An 18,810-nucleotide genomic window follows, 5' to 3' on the forward strand; every position below is an offset into this window, starting at 1 on the left:
ATCCATGCCCTTCCCAAAAAAGGAAGGGATGTTTGCATACTTCAGTAACAGGAAACATTTTTTTCTATGAACAGATATGACCTAGAGATGGAAGTCCCTTTAATGGAAACTAGAAGGCCAGCTTAATAAAAACATATTAATTGTTTCAAACAAAACAGAATGAGCTTTTTGATAGCAAAGTTACCTAAGCCAACTTTCTGAAATAACCACTATCCCTAGATAAGGAACTAAACTCCAAGGGCACAGCTGTGGTAGAAGCCATCTCAAAACATTCTCCCTCCATTTGGGAGAAGGGAAGAGAAGATCCTATGCCTTTCTTTAACTTTTTTGGTGCTGAAGATAATGGCAGTGTGTAATAGAAAACCTAGATATGAAGTACAATAGCCAAGGTCCTCTAAGAAATCAGTACTGCTTGCAAAAATCCTCTTGACTGTAAGAGTAGCATTTCAGAATTTACTGATTATCTTAGATTTTAACCTAGTGAAGATCCAGTTCTTAACTGTACAAACTATCAATAATTGTATTAATAAAATTGGTATTCAAATGCACCAACTCAGAAGAGATTGTAAAGTCCTAGTTTATCTTACTTTTGATTTTAATTAGCTAACACTTCATTATGCAGACCTCAGTTTAGTTGGTATTCAGTAAACTAAACTTGCCACAGAGCTGTTTTAATCACACTAAATCAGGATTGTTGCTTGACTAAGTGTTCCAAATACTCAAAGAAACATACAAAGAGACTTAATTTTTAAGCTGCAACATACATGGTTTTAATACAACAAAAACATTTAAGTCAGGTGAAAAGTAATAAACTCAACAAATCAGCACTAAAACATTTCCATTGGAAATGTGTTAAAAATTCACAAAGGTCTTCATTACCATCTTACTGCAATTTTTTTGTGTGTTTCTAGTCTACACACCACATGTTTTCTGTAATCATGCAAATGTGAATAAAACTTTAAATGCTTAGGTAAGTGGGAAGTCCATTTACTGAAAAGACTCATATTTCAGTTTAGCCAGTGTGAGTATGAACAAAAACTGCAGAATTCTTCATGTGATTATACACATTTTAGAAACCATGAACTTTCAGCTGTTCCTCCTTGACGATGCCAACCTGCAAAAGGGAAACACAGTTCAGTAAAGCTTCTGTACTGCGGAGTGACCATAACATTACATCAAGAGAGAAGATCTAGCAGTCATTAGGAGTGACAAGGGACTCCATGTGCATCAACAGGTACAATACAGGATTCATGGCAGTTTTCCAGGTTCCAGAGTCAAATGTTAAGAGAATTATCTCCAGAAGTTTGCCCCAAAGAATTATGCCTTAAAATTTTTATTTAGGAACCTGGTTACTAGAAACAACGTAGAACATCTCAATCTTTTGGTCTTTTCCACTTATCCTTTCGATTTGAACGGCTTTAAAAACCCCAACTGATAACACGGCTTCAAACAGCAGCTACAGCTGAGTATTCTTATGACAAGACAAAGGATATTAGCTATTTTACCCCCACCCCACAGCACCTGTCAGTATCAGTTATATTTGTCAGACATATTTTGGCTTTTACAACAAGAGGCAAAACTCAAAACTTTGTTTCCCCAAAGAATGGGAATTGTTAATTCAATAGAGAGGTGCAAGAACATTCAGAAACATTTTAGACTCGCAGATGTTTATCACCTGATTATCACAATACAATACTACACAAAATACTATACAATCACAAAAAAAAGGTAGAACATCAGAAGTAGGAAGCCTGCTAAGCAACCAGTGGGGCCACTGGACGATCGAGATGCTAAAGGAGCACACAAGGATAAGGCCATTGAAGAGAAACTAAATGGATTCTTTGCATCGGTCTTCACAGCTGAGAATGTGAAGGAAATTCCCAAACTCGAGCCATTCTTTTTAGGTGACAAATTTGAGGAACTGTCCCAGATTGAGGTGTCATTACAGGAGATTTTGGAACACATTGATAAACTAAACAGCAATAAGTCACCAGGACCAGGTGGTATTCACCCAAGAGTTCTGAAGGAACTCAAATGTGAAATTGCAGAAGTACTAACCGTAGTCTATAACTTATCATTTAAATCAGCTTCTGTACCAAATGACTGGAGGATAGCTAATGTGACGTCAATTTTTAAAAAGGGCTCCAGAGGCGATCCTGGCAATTACAGGCTGGTAAGCCTGACTTCAGTACTGGGCAAGCTGGTTGAAACTATTGTAAACAAAATTGTCAGAGACACAGATGAATATAATTTGTAGGGGAACAATCAACATGGCTTTTGTAAATGGAAATCATGCCTCACCAACCTACTAGAATTCTTTGAGGGGGTCAACAAGCATGTGGACAAGGAGGATCCAGTGGATACAGTGTACTTAGATTTTCAGAAAGCTATTGACAAGGCCCCCCACCAAAAGCTCTTAAGCAAAGAAAGCTGTCATGAGATAATAGGGAAAGTTCTCTCATAGATTGGTAACTGGTTAAAAAGATAGGAAACAAAGGGTAGGAATAAATGGTCAGTTTTCAGAATAGAGAGGTAAATAGTGGTGTCTCCCAAGGGTCTGTACTGGGCCTAGTCCTATTCAACATATTCATAAATGATCTGGAAAAACAAGTAAACAGCAAGGTGGCAAAACTTGCAGATGATATAAAACTACTCAAGATAGTTAAGTCCCAGGCAGACTGCGAAGAGCTCCAAAAGGATGTCACAAAACTGGGTGAACTGGGCAACAAAATGGCAGATGAAATTCAGTGTTGATAAATGTAAAGTAACGTACACTGGAAAACATAATCCCAACTATACATATAAAATGATGGGATCTAAATTGGCTGTTACCACGCAAGAAAGATCTTGGAGTCATTGTGGATAGTTCTCGGAAAACATCCACTTTATGTGCCGCAGCAGTCAAAAAAGCGAACGGGATGTTGGGAATCATTAAGAGATAGATAATAAGACAGAAAATATCATATTGCCTCTCTAGAAATCCATGGCATGCCCACATCTTGAATACTGCCTGCAGATGTGGTCGCCCCATCTCAAGAAAGATATATTAGAATTGGAAAAGGTTCAGAAAAAGGAAACAAAAATTATTGGGGTATAAAACGGCTGCCGTATGAGGAGAGATTAATAAGACTGGGACTTTTCAGCTTGTAAAAGAGATGACTAAGGGTCTATAAAAATCATGACTGGTGTGGAGAAAGTAAATAAGCAAGTGTTATTTACTCTCTCAATACAAAAACTAGGGGTCACCAAATGAAATTAATAGGCAGCAGATTTAAAAACAAACAAAAGAAGTATTTTTTCACACAACGCACAGTCAGTCTGGCGAACTCTTTGCCAGACTTGGTGAAGGCCAAGTTTATAACGGGTTCAAATAAAGATCTAGATAAATTCATGGAGGACAGGTCCATCAATGGCTATTAGCCAGGATGGGCAGGGATGGTGTCCCTAACTTCTGTCTGCCAGAAGCTGGGAATGGGCAACAGGGGATGGATCACTTGATTACCTGTTTTGTTCATTCCTTCTGGGGCACCTGGCATTGGCCACTGTCGGAAGACAGGATACTGGGCTAGATGGACCTTTGGTCAGACCCAGTATGGCCGTTCTTATGTACTGCAAGCATCTGGTTTTGTCCTTTCAGGTCAGTGTATTAAGAGCTGTATTAAAGGTTCAAAAACTGGTTAAATGTAAAGAAATAGATTAATATGATACCTTTAACAATTAAGGTCTTTATCAGTTTCAGAGAGAGATCTAAAATACTGCTAGTGGTCTGTCTGTAGTCACTCACCTCTAAGAGGAATTGGCAAATGTTCTTTCTCTGGTCACCTTGAAGCTGGATAACTTCACCGTACTCAGGATGCTCAATCACAGTACCATTACAAGCAAATTTCTAGAAAAACATTCATATTGTAAGACATCTCATGTAAACTGTAATGAAGCTTACTATGCTTTACAGTGTACTTTAACAGAAGCTGCCTAAGAAATATTGAAGGTTATAAATAAGTTGGTTATCAACAAAGAGACAGAAAGACAAACATGGTTAAAACGACACTATTCTTATTTTTAAAAACAGTATGGAAGCTACTTGGTGACACCAGGACAGCAGCATTAGACACACAAAAAACTGTAAGCTGGCAAGCTGCAGCCCCTCCTGCCCCCAACCAAACAAAACACTTAAAAGCAAAAGATGGAAAGTCAAGCACAGTAAGATTTGCCTGTCCAATTTGCCACTAGTTTCCATGTTTCTTAAGAGTTTCACTGGAAACAAGACACTCTCACTGCAAATCAAAAATTGCAGTACCATGAAGTTAAAAGCAACACTCATGTCATTGATTTATATCTGCCAAATCAACAAAAATGGCAGACACCTGTGGAAATTAACTAGATTACAGAGAACAAGTTTTAAGAGACTAACATTTGTAAAAAAATTGTTCATTTCACGAATACTGTATTGTCCCTTGAACAAAGGTAATTATTTTATACAGTTTTGACAAACTGTTCCCTTCCAGCTTAGCCAAATGTGAAAATGAAGCAGACACGTAGCCAAAAGTCAAAGTAAAATACTCTATTTTCACAAATTGGCACTGCGTTCCCATTTCCACATCAAGCTAGCAGCTTTACCTTTTTGAAAGCTTTCACAAGTTTTTTTTTGTCATAATCATCTGCAATTCCCTGAACAGTAGTTAACGTCTTCCTGCCGTTTCGTTGCTGGATCCTTATATGAATGTAATCCTCAGTCCCTGCCGGGAGTAAGTCGTCACCCTTAGTTGCATCAGCAAAGGGGTCTGCAGGGAAAGAGGCAATTTACTACATATGAAGCATTTTTCATGAGAAAATGATAAATCAATACAGCTAGCAGAGAATTTTCCAGTTGTACAGAGGGCCCTTTGGCAGAGTCTTGTTACTCTGATCCTAGGGATAAGAGTAACGTGGGGGCGGGGGGGTGAGAGAAACTGTTTTTATCCCAAACAGAACTAACTACATTATAATAGCTCTAGCTAACTCACTGTCATGTTTTCACCAACTCATACATTTGTTTTCTCTTCAAAATCCCCTCAAAGGTTAAATAGAGGACATAGCCCAAAACTATTGTGTGTTTACTTGTTAAATCAAACACTGAAATCCAAGAACGGTCACATCAAAACTTCATTTCACACAGAGCCCCATCACCTTAAAGGGGGTGTCTCAACTAATATTTCTGCTGAAAAATTTCCCCACCAGTGAGGAGTCCTAGTTCCAGACAGTCACCATAATGTTAAGCACTATATGTAACTGTGCTAAGAGGTCTTCAAGACATGGTGACAAACATTGGCAGATACCAGGGACTGCACACACACTGTGCCCTCTACAACTGGTACCTAGTTTCAGGCAAAAAAGCCAATACAACTCAATTTAGCCTTGTCTACATAACAGCTCCCTTCAGACTCCTTCAGTCTTCAACTGCATTGAAGCATGGGGAGAAGAGCCAAGTGTCTTTAGAAGGGGATAAAGAAAAAAAAAATGGCTTCCTATTGCCCGTCAACCAGTTTGAGGTATTCCCTACCCCCTAAACAAATGGGATTTAAATACCTTTTCTAACCAATTTAGATTAGACCTGCATGTTTCCCAAACAACAACTCCTTCACCTATTACATAGCATTCTTCAGCTAAAGTAGGTAATGAGCTTTAGGTCAAGATTTTTAGACCTTACTAGTGATTTGGGTTACCACTTTAACAGCTCCAATTATCAGAAGGTGTATAACTCAGCACTTTTGGAAATTCAGGCCATTTTAAGGTGTCAAATTTAGCATAGAAAATTTGAGGCCCAAAAATGACTAATCACATTTGAGAATCTTCACTTAAGCATCTACCTATGCAACTCCACTACTTTCCAGAAGCAGAAACAAACCTCCAAGAGAAGGAATGCTCAGGCCTAAGAGCACCAGCGAACTAGCTTGGCAGCAGGCCAGGCACAGGCCTGGCCTGCAGAAGCAACTAAAATGGGGAGAATGTGGAAGAGGGGTCCAGTGGCTTGGGTCAAAAAGCACAGGTCTGGCCTGTCAGGAAGTGAAAGGAAGGAGAAGCAGGTTGGTTCCACTTCCTCCACACCTCTGTTAAAGAATCAAGGAATTCTGGATCATAGATGAATCCCTAGAGTCTGCACCTTATTAAAAGAGTCAGTGGGAGTGGGCATGGGAAAGGTTTAAATTCTGGGGCAAGTTGACCAAATAGGGATTTCAGTCAGTGTGGATATAAAGGAAGAGGGGACCAAGAAAGGAAAATCCCTTACCAAAGGGGATAAGAGTCTGGACAGGGGGCGGGCCCGTTCTTACTCACAAGATGAGACTCCCCAGGTAGGTCAGTCACTAGGATTTGGGACTCTGCCCCAGGCAGCATGGTACCAGTACCTGGGACGCCTTCCTTAAGGATTAACAGGCCCCACAAACCAGGTCAATACCTGAAGTGGGCTCTACGATAAGGCAGTCACCAGGATTTGGGGGCCAGAGTTTTTCCCCACTGAAGGACAGTGGGTGACAGGGGATGGAGAAGATAATCCCTTGGCAGTTCAATTGCCAGTGCCTGGGCAGATCCAAACCCAGAGGGTCTATACAGCAGATGGGGGGAAAGGGAGGAAGAGATGATGAAGCTATAACTTCATTGGGGGGGGGGGTTGGCACTGCACAGCAGCTATGGGGGCAGCCTAGGCACTGCCAGGGAAGCAGAGATCCTAGAGGACGGACTATGGGGGGGGGGGGGAGGAATACCCCCAGAGCAGTGCTCCTTAGAAAGGGGGACAAGGATCATGGACTGAGTGGGGACGCGCCCCCCACCAGGCTGCTCCCCATTGCAAGGAGAAGCCCAGCCACCCGGGATAGCGGATGGGGGGCGGGAGGAGGTCAGGGGGCCCAGTTCAGAGGATGGGACACCGGCAAGAGATGGGATCGCCCGCACGGGACGCCGGGAGAGCCTGGCAGGGGCGGCGGGGTGTCAGGTGGCTCCGCGCTGGCGCGTAGCCGGGCAGGGGCCTCCCGTGGCGGGGGGTCCCGGGGGGCGCTCACCGAAGGATTGGAGGTTCTGGATAGTGGACATGCGATTCAGTGGCGGGGCGCTGAGCAGGGGAGAAGGCCGCGGCTGGGTGCGCCCGGGTCACGTCTCACTGGATCTGCAGGGAAGAGAGAAAAAAACAAACCGCAAGTCCGGAGCGACGGCAGGGAGCCGGGGCGGCGAGCGCGGCGCAGACGCGGAGGCAGCAGCGACTGCTTCTCTCACAAAATGGCCGCCCGCTCTTATGCCCGGCCCTTGCCCCAGCCGCGGACACGTGACCTCCGTCGGCTCGGAGCATCCTGGGGAATGGAGTCCTCCCAAGCCGGCAGCAAGCAGCCGCAGAGCGGTGGGGAACAACAACGCCCAGCATGCACCGCGCCGCCACTGCCAGCTGCCCCGCCTGCTTCTCTCCTGCCCCCCGTCTGTCTCTGCCCAGAGCCCGGTCCCGAAAGGGTCGGCTCGTCAGGGACCCTGCAAGCGGGGACGGGAGACAAGGACACCCCCAGGGAGCAGATAGTGCACAGCGTTCGCTGTGTGTGCGTGCGACCCCTCCCGCCGGGGCATGCCACGGAGAGAAAGAGAGAGAGAGAGAGAGAGAGAGAGAGAGAGAGACTCTGCAGCCCCCCCCGGGCACTAGATGGGACGTGACACCCCGTCCTACATACTGCCGTGTCCCTACTCCGCGCACAGCCCTTTCCCTCCCCCGGAACGGACCCTGTGCTCTCTACGTGTGGCAGGACACGGACCGTATCCCTCCCCTCCCGGAGAATAGCTACCGCAGAGCGCTCTCCATGCCTTATATTCACCAAGGAACAGACATCGGGCAGGAGAATGTGCATATTATACACCTCCCTCCGCCAGGCAGCCAATACTGTGCTATATACTTCCCGTATTATCCTCCCCACCCCCACCTTGGGGACTAAACATTACACACACACACCCCACCCCCCGCCCCATACGTTAAGTATCAGAGGGGTAGCCGTGTTAGTCTGGATCTGTAAAAAATAACAGAGTTTTGTGGTACCTTTAAGACTAACAGATGTATTAGAGTATAAGCTTTTGTGGTGAATGCCCACTTCTTCGGATGCATGTAATGGAAATTTTCAGAGGCAGGTATAAATATGCTGGCAAGAATCAGTCTGGAGATAACGAGGTTAGTTCAATCAGGGAGGGTGAGGTGCTCTGCTAGCAGTTGAAGTGTGAACACCAAGGGACGAGAAACTGGTTTTGTAGTTGGCTAGTCATTCACAGTCTTTGTTTAATCCTGATCTGATGGTGTCAAATTTGCAAATGAACTGGAGTTCTCCTTGGAGTCTGGTCTTGAAGTTTTTTTGCTGTAAAATGGCTACCTTTACATCTGCTATTGTGTGGCCAGGGAGGTTGAAGTGTTCTCCTACAGGTTTTTGTAGATTGCCGTTCCTGATATCTGACTTGTGTCCATACGTTGTTTCCTTCACCACTCCTGGGAGATAGATACTATGCTACATACGCTGCTTCTTCTACACCCTTTGCGGGTCTGGGAATAGGTACCGTGCAGGATACTCTGCATAGTTTACTCCTCCCCCACATCCCATTGGAGAATAAATACTGCAAAATATACACATACACTCCTAGGAAATATATAACACAGACTATAGGCTGCTTATTGTACACCTCAAACAAACCGTAATTCTGTGCAACATTACTATATTGGCATGACCACACTTCTACAATTAAGGCTGCATTCCGTTTGTCACTTAAGCAGTCACTGCTTAGTTTTTGGGGGGAAAATCCAGTGTATCTACCCAAATTTAAGATCAGAATCTGTGATTAAACTTTTCAATTTCTGAGGATTTGCAAGGAAATCTGTTATTTATTTTATGAACCAAAGTTAATTAAAAATAGGTCCTTTAGGAAAAAATTCTGAGTGGCTCATCGCTTTTGGACAATACTAGCTAACAAATGCTTCTTTGTTGTCCTCCAAATTTTCCAGATAGCTAATTCATTGTAAACCAGTGCCCAATGTATATCTGAAGAAGCCAGGTTACAATTAAGCTCAGTGATTAACGATGGTTGTGTTTAATTTTCCTTTTTCAAAATGATCGCTACTTCCCATACCTTACAATAAGACTGAAGCCAAACTGCCCTCAGGGAAAATGCGACCCCTCTCCCCTCCTTCCTCCTCTTTCCCCTCCTCCCCCCCCCCACTTCTGTAGTTCATTGGACCAAAAACTGAGAGGAAATAATCTATGTTGTGAACCGTGTGTCAGTCAGGATGAGTAGCAGGAGTTGCTAGGGGAGAGGAGCTACAAGCTAAAGCTCTCTTCAGCCTTTGTTGAAGGCTAAGCTCTGTGGTTTTGACAGAGGCTACTCCACTTTTCAGAAGCAATAGCATAGATGGCTTGACAGACTCTTACTCTTTCCATCCCAGGATTGCAGGCACGGTTGTGCTGGAAATAGGGAGATTGTGAGGCCAGCGGTAGGTCTGTCTCTATTATCCTCCCTTTACCTCCCTTGTAGTGTGAACTGACAGAGGACTACCATGTGGACAAAGTTTACAACCTCCATGGGCTTAAGCAGAGAAGTAGAGTGTGAGCTCCTGCCCAGAAGCCCCTCACTTTATGAAGGTCTTCCTACAACATATCCTGATCCACTCTTGGTAACTGGAGGACCAAGAACTCCACAAATTCAACTCAACACTACATCCCCTCCCCACCCTACTGTCTGCCCCATGCTGTGCCTCCGTTAACCCTTCCTGTCCACTCACACCATGGGCAACATTGAGAGAGGGCGTCCCTTCCCCACCACCATCCTTGTTATCTACCCCTTCATATCCTTCTTCGCTTGTAAAAAACAATAAACAAAACCACCCACAACAATTCCATTAGGAAATAGTTCATTTGAAAGGGATTAAGGTTGGTTGTGTGCCATCCCCCCAAAGTGCAAGCCACAGAAGGAAGGAAATGCCAAGTTATGTGATACCCTTAAATGTACCCTCACGTCCATTGAATAGGTTTACACTGCTAGTCACAGATTCCACAGCCTTCACAAGGAATTTTCTTATGATTCCAACAGATAAAACACACTTCTCAATCCTATTAAATCTCCTTCACAGCCATATAATGCAAAACTAATCCCAACTTCAGCAGCATTAGCAAATATTCAGCATTGACATGTGTGTGTGTTAAGTGAGCATGTCTTACGTATTTGTGGGGGAAGAACAAGGTCACTACACCCGTTGCGCATTGCCAGAGCACAGTGTGCTCCAACTACAGCCCATTGAACGCTCTGGTTGTGGCACTGAGTTGACTATGCCATCTGTACATCATCTCACCAGCTGGGGAATCCCCCATGCCAAGAGAAGCTTAATGTGGTTCAATTTGTGCTTGTCATACCAGGTATGTATGCCATGCTGTTCCAAAGAAGTTCAGCAGATAAAATTGTACATATGTTGAAATTGAGGATTAGCAGAGAAGGGGTTAAAATAGCTTTTAAACCTAGGTACCAGCAGGAGATATTTTGATACCACCAGTGTCACCTCCTACCTCATTGTTACACACCTAAGGTGGGTGTTAATCACAACCACACATTCTATTGTGTTTTACTATTTAAACAACAGATGGTCTATTATGGGCAAATTAATGATATAATTGCATGATTAATATATAACCTAACAACTACGGTGCAGTAAAAGAACATCATTTCTAATTATCCTGCTCATAGCTTCATCCTTTTAAAATATAGTACTTGGAAGATCTGGTTAAACAATTAGTTGGAATGAATAGCAATTAGTAATTCCTGTGCTTGCATTTTACTGCACCTTTGTTAAGCTGTCATGTTTCACATGAATAATAAAACACTATGGCAGGATCAGGAACTATTGTTAAAGCTTGGGACTTACTATCATGTATGAAAAATCCTACATACTGTAGCAAGCCCTGAAATTCATCCCTATGCAGAGGACCAGCACAAGCCCCACGCAGAGAGCTGAATTTCACTCCCACCTTCATAAGTACACATTTCTTTATAGAGCAGTGAATAACTCATGCAGATAGGCAAAATCTTGTATACTTTTTCCCTTCAAGATAATTACTATACCCCAAGCTCTTAAAGCAAATATAATTAAAAAGCTTTATGATATGAAAGAACCAGTATTCCAGTTAGGAGGAGCTATCTCTTTGCCCTAATACTTATGGCTATTGGTATGTTTGCTCAGTGATCTTACTATCACTAGCCTGAACATACAGGTGAGTCGCATCATACGCGCATTTAACTTACGCAAAATCAATTATACGCGCTCTGCAAAAAAAAAGAAAAACAACAAGATACCTGTAAACAGTGCAGGCGATTCCACCCACCATTCCACTCATGAGCATATGCCCTGGAGAGAGCATGAGATGGGAGACATGAATCTGCTGTTCCCTCAGTCAGTCTCAGTTCCTGCATGCCTCTCATAGTGTGAGCATCTCACCGCGCTGAGTGTGATTCTAGTGTTTTAAAAATATGTATTTTTCATACAACATGGCCCCTAAACGCAAGCCAATTACTTCATCTGGTGCTCAACTGAAGAAACAGTGATCTGTTCCAACACTGGAGGAAAAACTGGCTGTGTTGGACTTATTGAGAGACAGTATGTCTGTCTCCAACGTGGCACGTAAATATGGCCGCAATGAATCTAGCATCTGTGCCATCAAGATTCGAGAGAGAGAAATTCGTCAAGCCGTGGCATCAAGTGCTCCAATAACTGCTAAGGTGACAAGCCAGGTGAGTAATAAGACTTTAGTGAAGTCTGAAAAGGCATTAAACTTATGGCTGGAAGATATGAACCATAAACGTGTGCCTATCAATGGCAACACGTTGCGAGAAAAGGCTCTTAGCCTCTACGCGCTGTTCAAACCTCCTGCTGAAGAGGGACAGCCTTCTGATGAGAAGGAATTCAAAGCCAGCCAAGGTTGGCTTAACAGTTTTAGGAATCGCTTCAACCTCAAAAATGTGCAGACTACTGGTGAAGCTGCATCTGCCAATGAAGAGGCAGCAAAAGCCTACCCCGAACAATTAAAGAAAATCATAGAAGAAAAGGGCTATCTTCCAGAACAAGTTTTTAATGCTGGCGAGATTGGGCTCGTCTGGAAAAAAATGCCCGACCGCACTTACATTTCGAAATCAGAAAGACAAGCCCCTGGCTTCAAAGTAACTAAAGACCGTGTGACTGTGTTGTTTTGTGGCAATGCGGCTGGGCATTTAATAAAGCCGAGCTTGCTCTACACGGCTGCAAATCCCCATGCCCTAAAAGGCAAGAACAAAAATCTCCTGCCTGTGTTCTGGCAATCAAATAAAAAGGCTTGGGTGACGGCAGCATTATTTCTGGATTGGTTCCACAAGTGTTTCATTCCGGAGGTCAAGCGGTACCTCGAAGAGAAAGGACTTGTCTTTAAAGTGTTGCTGATCGTAGAGAATGCTCCTGGTCACCCTGCAGCACTCCGGTTTGCACATAACGACGTTGAAGTTGTCTTTCTCCCCCCCAATACCACCTCCATCTTCCAACCTCTCAACCAAGGCGTGATTCGTTGTTTCAAGGCCACATACAGGAGGCTTACGTTCTCACGGATATGTAGCGCTATGGATGCTGATCCCAATCTTAATGTGATGGAGTGTTGGAAGTCCCTCAACATTGCCAATTGCATCACTTATATTAAACAGGCAATGGATGCAATCAAGCCTGAAACGGTCAATGCATGTTGGTGAAACCTATGTAAAGAATGTGTGAATGATTTTAAGGGTTTCCCAACCATTGACAAAGAAGTGAAACGCATTGTTGAGGTGGCCAGGCAAGTGGGTGGTGATGTCTTCATCGACATCCTTGAGGAAGAAATTGAAGAATTAATTGAGAGCCATATTGAGAGAGAAACATTGACTAACCAAGAGTTAGAGGAACTGATAAAATTGTCTAAAGAAGATGAAGATGATGAAGACGAACAGGAAGAGCCAGCATGTTGGAATCTTCATAAATTTGCTGAAGTGTTCCAAGCAGTGAAACACTTGAATGATTTAATTTCTGAATACGATCCCTCTATGGAACAAAGCCTCAAAATCACACGTAGTATTACGGACGATTTGAGACGGTATCAAGAAATGTTTGAGCAGCTCAAGAGACAACAGCGACAGTTGCCGATCACCATGTTTTTCAAGGAAAAACAACCAGCAGCAGATGAGCCTACGCAATCAACTTCTCAAGCTGAACCAGAGCCAACCACTTCGTCTACAACTCGCTCTCCGTCACCCAAGCTCTCTGTCACCTCTGTCTCTGGATCGACATCAAGCCCTGACGACCCCCTGTAATTAAAAATACAGTACTGTAAAATTATATGTTGCATATGTACTCTTTATTATAGACTGTACATTACTGTATACATTATACATGTTACTGTACAGGGTTGTATACTGTACACAAAACCATGTATATTGTACTTTATGGGTGATTTAAGGGATTTTCAAGGGTAATTTTGACTATATGCGATTTTTGCCTTATGCGCTGACTTTAGAACCTAACCCCCACGTAAGATGCGACTCCACTGTAATTCAAAGAGTTCCAGTGAAGGCAAAATCTTTATCACATGTCATTTGGTTTACTTCTCTACTATTCGTATATCAGGAGTCAGAGGCTGGTTTGGCTTTGGATTTTCTTCTTTTCTTTCTTTTTTTTTTTTTAAATTTGGTTGGTAGCTAAACTGTTCATTCTTTTTTTAAAACATAAAATTCAAGGCATATTATAAACCATGCCTTTTTATTGATTCATGACACTTTTTGAGATTTCAAATTTTGTCCCAATTTGTGACAGATTTTTTTTTTTTTAAATCTCAAAAATTCTCATGGGATGGAAAAAACATTTCCCACCCACCTCTAGTATTGAGTTCAGAGCTGAAGCTAACATGACACAAAGTTTGGGGTGGAGAGTGACATTTACGTTGTAGTTGGTGCACGTAACAAAATTCATTCCGCACATGGATGAAAAAAAATAGAGGGAACAGTGCTTGTGGTATAAAATATGCTTGTTATTAGTTTTTATTATTACAACAGAGCCTAGAGACAACAACCATGACATTGTGGTGGGCACAGTTTGGACACACAGGAAGGGACAATTCCTGCACCTGCCCAAACTTTTCTTTTACAATGTTTGACTGTGACTGGACAGTAACAAAATACTGTGTGGAAGGCTGTCTTGCAAGATTTCCATCCAGGAGTGGAAATGCTGGCAATCTCACAAGAAATCTTGTTCTTGCAAGATATCCAGTTTGATTTTTGCACAGTTGGGTGTTTTGAACAGTTTAATTAAGCTTCAGCTACCCATTCAAACTTCTGGATTTTTAGGGCTTGTCTACACTACCACGTTTGTGAAAAAAAAACAAAAAACACACCCCGAGCAACATACATTACACCGACAGGAGCACCAGTGTGGACGGTGTTATGTCAGTCTGGTGGGAGAAGCTCTTCCGCCAACATAGCTACCACCACTTGTGGAGGTGGTTTTATTATGTCGATGGGAGCTTTGTCTCCTGTTGGCATAGCGTAGCTACATGAGCAATCTTGCAGCGATGCAGCTGCATTTGTACAGTAACTCCTCACTTAACGTTGTAGTTATGTTCCTGAAAAATGCGACTTTAAGTGAAATGATGTTAAGCGAATCCAATTTCCCCATAAGAATTAATGTAAATGGGGGGGGGGGGTTAGGTTCCAGGGCAGCTTCCCCTACTCTGCAAGCACCAGGGGTGGGGGGGCTCAATCCTCAGCCCGCCCACTCCACACCTTCCCCCAAGCCCCCACCCTTGACCGCCTCTTCTCCCCCCACACCTCCTCCCCCTTTACTTTGCACGCTGCATCCTGGCTCCTCCCCCCTCCCTCCTAAACGCCAGCTGATTGCCGCGTTTGGAAGGCAGGGGAGGCGCACCGAGTCCTTGCTCCTCCCCACTCCCTCCTGCCCAGGGCAATCAGCTGGCTTGCGGCATTCGGGAGGCAGCGGAGGGAGGGGGAGCCTGCGCGCCGAGTCCTCGCTCCTCCCCCCTCCCTCCTGCCTCCAAAACGCTGCAAGCCAGCTGATTGCCATGGTCAGGAGGAGGGGGAAGGCGCTGATCCGCAGGGTCTGCCAGTGGGTGAGAGGTGCTGGGGTGGGGGCGGCGTGTAGGGAGGCTGCCAGCTGTGGAGAAAGCAGGCAGCCAAACAACGTAAGACTAGAGTATTGCACAACTTTAAGTGAGTATGTTCCCTAATTGATCAGCAACGTAGCAACGAAACAACGTTAAGAGGGACGACTTTAAGTGAGGAGTTACTGTACAGCTGTGCTGCTGTAAACTTGCTAGTTTAGACATGGCCTTATCCAAACTCTAAACCTTTGGAGTTTCACTCACTGATGCTTACAAAGGTATGTAGGAACATGAAGCCAGAGAGATTACTTTTGGTTTATCCACTAGATGGTGCTTGGCTATCAAAGAAAAAACAAACATTCTTTAGCATGCTTCCTCTGGACATGAATAATGTTCATGAAATAACTGGATGTCCATGTCCAGAAGTAAAACACCAGATAATTATAGTCATATCCACTCACTTAATTTAAAGTTTTCTACATATTCAAATCCTTTTGTGCTACTTCAGTTCAACCAGCCTATTAAGAATAATTTAATAATAAACTATGCCATCGTCTCCGTCAGGGCATCAAAGTCCATGACTGGAGCTGGCTCTTACAGCTTCACGAGAAAAGAGCCCATAGGAAGCAAGCAGCTCCAAACCAAGATACATACATTTGCAATAACTGCCAAAGATCATGCAAATCTCGGATTGGACTAGTCAGTCACATGAGACATTACAGACCATCTACATCATAGGCTGCAATTCCCACCATCTCTGGTAGACGAAAGGATGCCAACAAGAGGCAGAGTGACCTCCCTCCAAGCTTGAAGGGGAGGGTCTACTACATTCCCCCTGGTGGGTGGTGCCAAACCAGCCCCGCCCCCACTCCAGAAGCAGAGGGGTGGGGCAGGAGATATAAGAGGTGGGCCCTTGAGCTCATTGGGAGGGAACCAGTGAAGGAGGTAGAAGTTGTTAGACTGCTGCAGGACTCCAGCCCTGCTACTGAGCCATGTAGCACCCTGCCCCCAGAGGGGACTGAGTGTGGAGAGGAGCTGCTGGGACTGCTGTTTACCCAGGGGAGACTGAGGACTCACAGATGATGGAGCCCTGACAGTGGACTGCAGTAGGAAGTAACCCAGGGAAACTAGACATCAGTCTGGTTGTGCTGTCACATCGTGAGTCAGTGGGTTCTGGTAGGATTCCTGCTGACCCATGGTGGGACCACCTAGGGTGACCAGACGTCCCGATTTTATCGGGACTGTCCCGATATTTCCTTGTTTGTCCCGCGTCCCGACCGACGTGCGGTCGGGACACTGGACAAACAAGGAAATGCGCCGGAGCCTGGAGCCCGGAAGTGCTACCCTGCCTTGTGTGTGCCTTGTGTGTTGGCTGTCTGCACTAGGCAGAAGTCCAGTCTAAAAGAGTGCTCATTGCTCTGTCCTGCCCTGGGGGTCAGAGCCCCAGACAGTATAAATTACTGTCTGCCCTGCCAGGAGGTTGGGCTATAGCCTGAGTGGTGCTTGGCCCTGCCCAAGGTGGCCAGAGCCCTACCCTAATAATTAACTATCTGCTGTGTGAAGTAGTGAGGCAGAGTAGCCTCCCTCTGAGCTTGACAGGGAGGGACAACCACAGGCCACTTCAGTTGCTTTATACCATTGTGTCCAGTATTTTTATATTTGCAATGTAGTTGTGTGCTGTATAGATAAAACAACCATATGAAAGACTGATGTGGGAAGGCTAGAAAAATCATTCTGTTTAGCACACAAGAACTGAATTAAGACACCCGTGGTTTGGTGTTTTCACTTTCAATTTGAGGAGGGTCAGATCACTTACTGGAAGGTTCTGGCCAATGTCAAAAATGTTGTAAATTAGTTTTGACTTTGAGTGGGCTTAGCTGTAGTATTAGTATTAAAAACTGAACCTCATTTAGGCCCTTCCTGCACCCACTGGGAATATTCCTCTCTATAACAGACTCCCCAAACCTCTCCATAATCTCTTACTCACTCCAAGGTCCTTCACCTCTCAAGAGACTCCCTAATCCTCTCTTACTCCCACCATCTCCTCCTTCCCATTCCTTCCCCAATGCACTGTTGTTCCCTTCTCGCTCTCTTTGAAGCCAGCCCTCCTGATAATAGTCATTTTCAACTCTCAGTCCGTTCCTAATAAAAGTCTTCCTGATCACACCCTGCTCTTGTGAGAATATGTCTCTGGCAAGGATAGCAGGTGGAGGATCTGCGCAGCTCCCACAACTGCCCGGGCTCCCCAACCAGGCTCCACACTGGCCTGGCTGGGGAGTGGGGCCTCGGTGGGGGAGAGGAGGGGACAGGGGTGGAGTCTGCCCTGGCAAAAAGTGGATTGGTCAGGCCGGTCCACTTTCAAAAAGTGGGAGGGCCCTGGCCCCCTGGACCCTCTGGTTCTGGTGCCACTGTGACCAGCCCATTCCCAGATTTTGGGGCTGCTGGCAGGTGTTTTCTTTGTTTTTTGTCTTTTTTTTTTTTTTTTTAAATACACTCCTGGTGGTTCATAGTCCCACTCTACTTCAATAATTTCCCATCTTTGAACATACTGGTTGAACTTTCACATGTGAACATTATTGCAAGACATTCCTTTTCAATCTGGGTGTATCTTTGTTCCACTGGTGATACTAGTGACTTTTGTGTGAAAGCTACCAGCTATCCCTCTTGTAGTAGTGATGTTCCAAACCCCATCTTATTGGAATCACATTGGATGGCTGCCTCTTCATTTACATCATAGTATTTCAAAATGGGATATTTGGTCACCAGCTCCTTGTTATGTGCAATGGCTGGATCATGGTGAGGTACCCATGTCCATACTGCATCTTCGTCCAGTAGTTGCCTCGGGGCTTTGCACACATCTGAGAGGCTTGTGTAACTTTTTGGGGATCACCCAGACCATGAAGGGGTTCTCTCACTGCCTGCCTTATAACTATGCTGCTAGGGCTCAGAGCCATGACACCAGCAGCCTGCCTACAAGCATAAAGGTCTCACCCAGGCTTCTACCAGCCTAGTTACTCCTTGCAGGTGTGACTCCAACAGCCCTTCCAGTCCTGAGTCACCCAAATCCATCCACATCGAGTTCTTAACTACCAGACACTCAGACTTTTCCACTCTGGTTTGTCACCTCTGAGGCCTGGAATCAATCCCCAGACTGGTTTGCTTTGGCGCATACACTCCACACTGTTTGCACACCAGAGATGCGGTTGGGATAAAAATAATGTTTTTGGATAGAAAAATCAGATTCAAAGATGAAATGGTGAGAGAGCAAGCCTATACAAGTGACAGAAAATAAACAAAGACACAACCTCAGACTTTACACTTTCTTTTGTATTAGAAAAGAGATTTTTATCTAAGCTCCCTATTGCTTTTGAACCATTTCCCAGCAGACCTCCTAACTGTAGCAGGGGATCCAGCATTTCACAGATAGCTTCCTAGCCTAGCTGCTGTCCCTCTGAGAGAAGGGGTTTGAAGTGAAATCTATCCAGAAACAAAGGACTTGTCTACACTACGCAGCTTTTAGTGACAAGGCTGTGATACAGCCTTGTCGCTAAAAGTCAGCGTGTGTAAACGCTCTGCCGGTATTTTGTCGGCACTTATGCCAACAAAATACTTCCACCACCGCGAGCGGGGTTAGCTTTCTCAGCAGGAGCAACAAAACCACATTCACACTGCC

General features: G+C 44.5%; 1 protein-coding gene across 3 annotated transcripts; it reads right to left on the bottom strand.

Moving 5' to 3' along the window:
- Nucleotides 1-745: 745 nt before the first annotated feature.
- EIF1B (eukaryotic translation initiation factor 1B) lies at nucleotides 746-8,560 on the bottom strand. Of its 3 annotated transcripts, none has more exons than XR_254564.5 (5): nucleotides 7,035-8,560; nucleotides 4,618-4,781; nucleotides 3,785-3,886; nucleotides 3,503-3,653; nucleotides 746-1,114 (listed from the first exon to the last, which is right to left on the bottom strand). XR_254564.5 is itself a non-coding variant. In XM_005278582.5 (4 exons), the coding sequence occupies exons 1-4, from the start codon at nucleotides 7,063-7,065 to the stop codon at nucleotides 1,070-1,072; spliced, it is 342 nt and encodes a 113-aa protein (XP_005278639.1). In that variant the 5' UTR covers nucleotides 7,066-8,483; the 3' UTR covers nucleotides 746-1,069. The 3 variants fall into 3 exon arrangements, 1 of the variants encoding a protein (XP_005278639.1); XR_509129.4 differs by having other exon boundaries at nucleotides 3,503-3,673; nucleotides 7,035-8,483; XM_005278582.5 differs by lacking the exon at nucleotides 3,503-3,653 and having other exon boundaries at nucleotides 7,035-8,483.
- Nucleotides 8,561-18,810: the final 10,250 nt, after the last annotated feature.

This window comes from Chrysemys picta, chromosome 2 (genome assembly GCF_011386835.1).
Source record: "Chrysemys picta bellii isolate R12L10 chromosome 2, ASM1138683v2, whole genome shotgun sequence".
NCBI lineage: Eukaryota > Metazoa > Chordata > Testudines > Emydidae > Chrysemys > Chrysemys picta.